Raw genomic sequence first — 9,483 nt, 5'->3', positions numbered from 1 at the left:
TAGGATGGATTTGATAATATAAATATGTAATGTTTCCGATTCATATACTTCCATTACTGTAAACTAACTTCTATTGTTTTCAAGTTTTTTTTTTTTTTTTTTGAAAGTAAAGCTGTCGAAAAGCACAATGATAATAATAATAATAATAATGAAAAAAAAGTGAAGGAAACGACAAATAAAAAAATGGTTTAATTAAACATGGCAAAATTGAGAGGAAAGTAAAAACTACTAAAATTCCAAATCTAGTGCATGTGATTGCACTTGTATTTATAATATCGAAAGTTGAATTTTGTAAGGCACGACTTGATCTAGTAATCAAATGATCTATTGTACCAACACCTATCAAAAATTTTTCTTATTATGTCTACCTACTTAATGCACTTGAAATATATTTTATATTTTTTTTTTTATTGTTTGTAAGAATTTGAATTAGATAATTTTAAAAAAGAAATATTTGCCATTTTATGATGAAATTTCCACGCAACACGTCTCGTTTGTAAAATTAATCGATTCGATTTAAATTATTCTGAGGTGATTGATGCAAGTAAGGGGATTGTTTGATCATGTTTTAACACCTCCCGAGTGGCACACTAAGGTTAAGTCGACAGCTAGATGATTGATTCAGGTATAAGGAGGGCTAATAGCATTAGGATGCGATTTGTCCTTGTAACTGAATCTTAACTAGACTGATCATCTAGCTGCCTATGAAATATCCTTTATTGGCACCTTTACGTCCACGTCTATAAGTCATAGAGACGTAAATGTGCCCTCATTCCTTAATGACGTCAAAGAAATGTCATTAGCTTAGTGTGCCACTCGGGCGATTTGATGCTAAACTATTTTTTTCGTCACCCTTGAGACAATCATGGTCATTTAAGCCTTTAAATGTGAGTCTATCATCGTGAGAAAATCGTATGACAATTTCCCAGAAAACTTTTCATAAATTTGTCACGTTGATGTGAATTTTTTAAGTGCTTTAATGACACCCATAACTCGTCCGATATTACAATCGATACAGCTTTGGATTATAAAGTGCTCGTGCAGCTACTTAATTGCCAAGTTATAACGCTGTTGCATGGAAACTATATCTTGTCAATATGATTATAAATATTATATTAATGAATACATAAAATCTAGACTAAGATACTTCTGAGCATTAAGGGATATTTTTTTTTTTTTCAATTATATTCTCAAGGCATGCCGAGAAGTTTCAAAGTCTAGCATAAAAATAAATAAATAAATTACTTATAAATTCATAAGTTATTAAATTTAACAATCTCATTAAGCTCCTGATAAACTTACAATTAGCCTCCACTGAGCAAAATTTCTATTGCATTCGTTACTGCAATTTTCTACGGTTCAACAATTTCTTTGTCTTCATATATGTATGTATTTTTAAAACGTGTTTACACTTATTTACTTCACTTACTGACTAACTTAATAAATTTCGTTTTTTTTTTTTATTTATTTTTTTGATCCATATATGTATGTAAAAAAAATATTTGTGATTGAATGAACTGCATGCAATTGCATTTTCATTGCGTATATAATGAATGCATCAATAAGAGAAATAAAAATTGGATTAAATATAATTATGTATTGTATTATGAATGTATGTATCTTATAGTCATACAAAAAATATATATGATATAAATTAAATTATTTAAAGATGCCTGTATTGCAGTTGTAGTATCTACTAAATATCGTTTTCATATCTGGGCTCTTTCACTGGATGGATAATAAATAGATAGATAAATTGGTAGGCGCGTTAAAAGTAAAACTACCGTAAATAATTTTTCTTACTTTTCAAAAAAATTATTTCATGCCAATAAGCTTTCTTCAATATTTCTACTTCTGCTCGCTTTTACTAAAATACTTTTTTTTTTCATACCTAATTAAATATTTTCATATAAAATTTCATAATGGCTCTCAAAAAATATGAGAAAAAGTTATTTTTTTCTACTAAATTAATAATCGATGGATATAAAATTGCATCCCAAAACTGAAAAATATATTCATCACATTTTTGCTTTTTTTTTTCTTTTAATTCTCCATGAAAATCATTTCTTCTATCACTTAAAATATTTAACAATAATTTAACTTACGTAGACATAGTCCAATACATTTGTGTGGATTTCATACAAAAGTAACAGTTAATATAAAAGAAGTAATAATAGAAAGTTTGAAATTTTCTCCGCAATTCTGGAAATTTTTTTTTTTTTATTTCCAAATAAAAATGTTATTCGTTAATTTGAAGATTTCAATGAATTGATTATTAAAGGTAATGATTTATAAATCTAGTGGACTGAATCAGTATAAAGCGTGCTGATCCAAACTTATGCATACACCAAACCTTTGGTTTGAAAATCAATTTTTTTGTATGAAGAACACAAATATATTGACATAATCTAGTCAGACAGTAAGTGCCTGCCTAGATATTATTCATTAAAAAATTTAAATATTAAATTCGAAAAATAATGTCTAAAATTAATTAGCAATAACTACGCTGTTGTCTTGAATAAGACCAATTTTTCTAGTTCTAGATGCAAAGCCTTTGGATCCCTCTGGATCTGGTCCAAGTGGCTTACGAATTAATGGCTCATTTGAAATTTGATTTTGACACATAATTAAGCTATTATTTCTTGATCGAGTTATTGGATTTTCATTGTCATAAGTTATGGAATTAATAGATAATCGGCGATCATAACCGGAATCAGTTGAGATTTTTCTTCCGTTTATATAATAATCACTGGTTTGTGATAGTTTTCTTAATGGATCAAAGCCATTTGAATACTTCCTTTCGAGATTGATTGAAGCAGCTGAATTTCTACGATCAAATGAAATGCGTCGACTATCTGTCTGTGCGATGGAAGAACCAGTGGAATATTTACGAGAACCAGTTGAACTGGTTGAGAATTTACGTGGGAAGTCGGTAATGGAGCCATTTGAGACTCTTCTGTATGTGTCTGATACATTTGAATATTGTGACATTCGTCTTGATCCGCATGAGCAATAATCAACGCATCCCAATGATGATCGTCTTGATGATGATTGAGAATTTGCAGCATGAATGTCTGAGAAGTTAGAAAGACGTCTTTGGACATCAGAACACATGGATGGTCTGCGTGACAATGCATCAGAGCAGCTTGAATATCCATCAGAACAATTTGAATATTTTCTATCAGACTGAATTTGTATGCATCCATTGCTCAGACGCCTTGCAGGAATTTCATATATCTGCTGTGTTGGTATATGTTGTTGCTGTTCATAATTATTAAACATTGGTGGAACATATACGTTACTTTCATTGCCAAGTGACATTTTACGTGGCGACGGTGAGCACTGATAAATTTCCGAACGTTGTTGGAATTGTGAACCCGAATTATTACGTTTAAGATAAAAGCGATTATTAAAGTTATTGCTATTGACAATATTTTCTCCACCACGAGTTCGCTCATTTTCACTCTCTGAATTATATTTGAAATTTTCAATCATTTTTGTCATATTAGCGGCCTTCTTACCAGTCTTTTTCTTTGGCAAAACCAGTTCAAATACAATTATTCCATTCATATTTTGTGCCTTTCTAGCTGATGATGATTCATTAAATTCGATTAAGGCACAATCATTTTGCTGTAACTCTGGATGTTTATTAACAAATTGACGTATATCAGCAGGAATTGAACAATTTGGACGTAAAATTCTTACTAAAGCAATCTCACCACATTTTGCGAAAATTTCATAAACTTTCTCAACTGTTAATTTCTCACATGGCAAATTTGTTGCGACTACTGTTCGAGATGGCATCGTTTCATCGTGCATTGGCAATGGATCAACACGTCTAATTTTCGTTTCAATGTCATTTAATTCGATTTGCTTACTCTTTCGCTTAATCGCAATTCCAACGACTCTCCAATCTTTTGTTAATGCCCGAACTCTCTTAAAACTTGAGACTAATTTTAAACTTACAAAGCCTTCCTTGTTACGACGAACGTGTTTTAAGAGAAATGCATCTTTCAATAAGCTCTCATCTGAGAAATAAAATTCAACTTGTTCGACAATCTTCTCACAAAAGTCATCGTCAGGAATTTCGATTGGTTGATCATCATCGCTATTATTCTTATTTTTAAGATCACATCCTGAATCTTTATTATCATCTGACATTGAATTAGGATCAAGTTGATGATTTTGTTCATGGAGATTGTCATTAGTAGATTTCTTACTCTCATATGAATATGATACATCACTGTCCGTTGAGCTGTATGAGTCTTTTGTTGTTGGACATTTCATGAACACAGGGGGAGTAGCTGTCGAGGACGTTTTCTTTGCCATTATTTCATTTGCTTCTTCTTCATCATCCTCATCTTCTTCAGCATAATCTTCATCAAAATTAACATACATGCCGGGAATCTCGTGATTACCATGTTTCATCATTTCACAGTGTTCGATACAAACATGATTGTCAATGACTAATGGTGACAACGTGTCTGCATCATTTTCTTCCTCAATATTATCTGATTCTAAATCAATCAAATCACTTGGAATTGGAATTTCATCTGCAACAGCAACTTTAATACGTGGCTGTAATTCAATCATCTTAAAACCATCTTCAATGGATGTATCTTCAGTATTAATTGAATGATTTGGTGAAAAGTCTACATCATCCATCAAATCACCAATACCCTCATCACCAGAATTATCGATTGAGTCCATCGATGTTGATTCACTTGATACAGCCGTTGCTGTTGAGCATGAAGTTGAAGGTCTCAAATTTTGAATTGAATCACATTCATTAAGCACATTTGTTGTTGACGGTTTTGTGCTTTCACTTTCGTTCACTTCTAAAGTGCTTTGCATTTCAATGCCAACTACAGTCATCGACTCATTCAAATTATTATTGCTCATTGAATCGTCTAGCGCTTTTGTAGTATTCATTTCTTCATTTGTATTCTGTGCAGACATATTTTTTTTTTTTTATTTCTTTTTTACTTGATTACTTTTTATTATTTATTTACTACTTCTTGAAATGCAAAAAATTTTTTCTTGTTATGTGTGTTGCCAATTTTTTTTTTCTCCACTTATTGTATCTGCTTCTTTCGCTCAAATACTTAATAATGAAACGTAAAAAATTTTATGCTTCGTTTCTCTAATTTTCTTCTTTCACTTTTCACTTCGAAATTCGAGTAATTATTTTTATGGAATTTATAATACTCCAAATACTCTGTCCTTTCCGCTTTTGGTTGCTAAGGCAAGCAAAATTTAGATTTAATTTAATTTAACACATTATTTTTTTATACAGATTATATTGCAAATGTCCTCTAGTATGGATATACTTCTTAAATTTATTACACAGCCAATTATCACTAGATTTTTCCTTCACAAAAGTTCAGTTTCTTTTACTTTGCTTTATTCGTTTCAGTCTTAATTTCTTCTCTCGTTATTATTTCCTTCTTCTTATAGCATTCGCTCGACATAAAATGCTTTTTTTTTTTAATTTTGAAAGATAGAAATTTTTTTTCACTTTAATGTGCTTTTCTCAACTGCTTGCAGTAATTTCTATTGCAAATTTTTTTTATAACGTGGGTCGTTGAACGATGTTGTGTATTAATACATATCTAACATGATTATTCAGTTTCAGGTTTTTTTCTTTTCTTTTCTATTTTTTTCTTCTTTGATATAAAGTTCGTATATGCACTAGAAAAATTTATATATTTTAACTTCTTTTAATTTTTGTTCGAGATTCACATGAAATTTAGTTTTTTTTTCTTTTTATTGTCCTTTTTTCATTTCTAAATCAACACAAAATTTTCTTTTAGTTCATAAAAGTTATTTTTTTTTAATTTTCTATTTCTCTAAAAAAATCAAGTATCATGTGAGAAAGAAATAAGTACACCAAAAGTTGTTGATAGACTGAAATTTTATTTAATTTACACGCCGGTTTTATACTTCATGCTCCCACTACCCTAAAGCTCTTTGATTGTATGTTGTTGTACGACTAGAAAATACACATATTAATACAATTTTTTGCGATCGCATTTGACTATGTATTGCACTTTTTTTTCTTCTTTTCATCGTCAATAACAAAAGCGTAAGTACAATCTAAGTTTCATTGCCTTTTCCTATGCACTTACACATGTTTATGTGCGGCTTATATGTGATATAATGTAAACTTACGAGTTCGTACGATATTCTTTATGCTACATATTTTTGTATGATTTCATATTGCTTTGTGTTATCTAAACAAAAATAATTCATTAAGCTTTGCAAATTAAGTTCTGTTGTATAAAATTGATGACATAAAAGTATAAGGATGAGGCATATTTTCGTAATCATATGAGGTCATCATGTTCATAATTAACTGCAACATAAGAATCAATATTATAAAATAATCCATCTTATGTCAGCTACTTGTAGTTATTTCTTAAACTACCTTATTTAATGTTGAGGGATTCACTGTGATCTAAACTAAGAAAATTTTGTGTTCAGATTGAATTTCTTAATTTTAATCATACCGTCAAATGACCAGTCACTAATGTTATATGATATTATAAAGTAAGACGCATTCTTAAGATTTATGCAATTCTTAAAATCAAACTTTAAGATTAATTACTTTTTCTTACAAATTTTTCAATTGAACTGAAACAATATTTGTTAATACAACTTAATTACCTACAGATTAATGATTAATCGATAATATTTTATGTTTGGTGTACTTCCTTCAATCAAAACTTTTAAATTTAATATTTTACAATTTCAATCTGCTTAAATCTTCACAACAATGATTCCAAAGGGTTAGAAACTACAAACTTTCTCTGGATCTTTTGAAGCAAAGATTAAGCAAGTTTAAAATTGAATTATTCGTTACAAATCTCTTTCATATAGACATTTTAATGTAGAAATTTGGTAGAAATACAGTAATAAGCTTTCTAAAACTACACATGATCTTATGAAAAGTTTTCTCAATTCTAGACCACGATTTCATCATCTATAATGTGAAATGTACAAGGAAAAAAATCATATTATTCAACAACATCGTCCGATGTTTAAATATATAAGTTCTAAGTATTTCTTATTAAGAAGCCTATTCATTTAGAAATAGAAGCGAAAACAGAGATTACATAAGGCTTCATAATGCTTTAATTTTATTTCAATGCTTTTCATTTTTATTATTCTTTCTCTCTTTTGACTCTTCTTATGCCATTTTCCAGTTTGATGAAGTTTGTGCTGATCATACCGATGAAAATTATCATAATTTTAATGAAATTATGTTATTTATGTATACAGAAGCCAAACATGCTTCAATTTTCTAGAAAGAATCTTATTTCATATCTTTATATCTTGTTGGAATCGATAAGAATAAGAAGAAATTCAATCTTATAATATTATACCGATTTGGTAGCTTGTTTCTATTCTATGTTACAGCATAAAATAAAGTCAATCAAATCAATACTTATTCTAACGAAAAGAACATGTTTAGAGTGAGATGGAGATGTTATAAAGAGAAAGGTCCGTTCATACTCTATAGAGCAATTTCAAGTTCACGTTCATAAAAACAAACACAATAATAGTATCTTTCATGTGATGCAATGTTATACCTGTATATATCGTGTTATGACTGAAGCTTCTAACTGTAATTCTGTTCAAATAGCGAAATGCACTTTATTAAGCATTTGCAATATTTTTTTTCTTCCCTTAACTCAATGATCTTCCGGAAAAATTAAATGTCTGAAAATAGAAAATAGGCGGAAGTTTGTGTATACTAATCGAGTGATAGTCATTGAGATGCAAAACATTTTCAAGTACACATGGCGCATTTAAAAATACATTATGAGAGAAAAAATAACAAAATTGCAATTAATGTGATTTTATACGAGCTTATTGCTGTGTTTACGCACACTCTAGAGTAAAATGGACTGGACGGGGAAAAGTTGAGGTGTTTGTAATGTAAAGTAAATGTTATAACGGTTGTTTTAAATTTAAAATTTATAAAGTTGAAGGGAAGTTCTACTATAAATAAATTGAAAGTTTAATAAATCATAAGGAAAAAGTTTTTGTAGTTCTATAAATAGAAATAAACAAGTATTTAGTGAATTAATAATGAGATAATAATACTGTCGGCATAATTACCTTTCAATCAACATTTCAAACGTTGTTTGCAATTGTAAAAGCATGATTTTGTTGATTTCCTGAATTCTGGAAATTTATTTAGAATATAAGGGATCGCAACTACTTATATTTATTTTGAAAATTCAAAAGACGTTAAAAATCACATGAGTTTGCAGAAATTTACTCTTAAAAGGCTGATTTAATAAAAAGAAGAATTTCTAAGAATAAACAAATGAACTTAATGATGAGCAAAACTCAATTTGAGAAGGAAAATATGGAAATGTTCGAGAAAATATTCATAGAAAGTGCGAAAATGGCAATGACCAACACTACATATCCAGTTAAATAATTAGATTACCAAGAGTACTAAATTTAGCAAATATTGAAGTAATTCCGAGTTCTTTTTAAAAATCATAAGACGATTTAGCAAACGGAAGGTCATTCCATAGAAAAAACTAGAAGAAAACATAATGTCACAGACGAACACAATCGTTTCGCCGGATCCCATACATATATTGCCTTTATTTTTATTATACAATATTAAAAAAAATGTAGAGTGATGATAAAAGACATGACAAGTATTTCTACAGAAACTTAAATAGATCACCTTGCGTTTTCATGGCAATTATTTTCAGTTATGTAAAAATTCCTTTCTTAACTGTTTTGTTCTACCATCTGTAAGAACAGCAAAAAGACATTCCTACTAGAACTTAATTGATAGAAATGTGGAAGAGAAAAAAGATATTTTAAATTAAACTTAATAACAATAATGACTTACTATCTGCATGTTTCCTTTTGCATTAATTACTTTCTGAAGTAACCTTAGAGCTAGCTGCAAAAAATAACACATCGCCCGCAGCATGCCATTTTTCAAATTTTTTTTAATACATTACAAGAACAAAACAATTATTGTAAGTCTCTATAACATTAAAAGCCTTATAAAGGAATTAGACTGCTCCCCTTGACTTAAACTTGAAATTTTAAATTTACGCGCACAGCTCTTTTTTGCAAACTCTTACCACGCACACAAAGTTACAATAAAAAGGAGTCGACTACCCTAGACATGACAAATTATATGCTTTCTGTAACTTCGTGAGGTCAAGTCGGTGTGTATTAATTTATTTAAAGATTTAAATTAAATTTTTCGCTAATAAATACCGTAAATATACAGCAAATAGAGGCAAAATCTAACTAAATACCTTGCGAGCATATGCAGTGATATAATACGCGTTAATCTATCAATCTATCATGCTGCTTTTGTGCGATTTTTCATACATAAAAAGCTACAAGCTCATTGAAAAGGTAAATTAATTGGCGTAAATTGTTTACGTTCAGGATGAGCTTTTGTGTGTGTATTTGTGTAGCAAAGAAGCTAATAAA

General features: G+C 29.4%; 1 protein-coding gene across 1 annotated transcript; it reads right to left on the bottom strand.

The window, feature by feature from the left end:
• Positions 1-8,960, bottom strand: Achl (La ribonucleoprotein translational regulator Achilles). Its single transcript, XM_070643428.1, has 2 exons — positions 8,882-8,960; positions 1-5,691 (listed from the first exon to the last, which is right to left on the bottom strand). The coding sequence occupies exon 2, from the start codon at positions 4,957-4,959 to the stop codon at positions 2,488-2,490; it is 2,472 nt and encodes an 823-aa protein (XP_070499529.1). The 5' UTR covers positions 4,960-5,691; positions 8,882-8,960; the 3' UTR covers positions 1-2,487.
• Between the last annotated feature and the right edge of the window lie 523 nt (positions 8,961-9,483).

Source organism: Chironomus tepperi, unplaced genomic scaffold (assembly GCF_022539635.2).
Source record: "Chironomus tepperi strain 1889 unplaced genomic scaffold, CSIRO-AGI_Ctep_v1 contig_309, whole genome shotgun sequence".
Classification (NCBI taxonomy): Eukaryota; Metazoa; Arthropoda; class Insecta; order Diptera; family Chironomidae; genus Chironomus; species Chironomus tepperi.
The sequence above is the reverse complement of the archived record's forward strand: the minus strand, read 5'-3'. Positions and strand labels throughout refer to the sequence as shown.

What these genes read in the sequence shown, in the direction of transcription:
- Achl (XM_070643428.1), bottom strand. Translation starts at nt 4,959, where the DNA reads ATGTCTGCACAGAATACAAATGAAGAAATGAATACTACAAAAGCGCTA.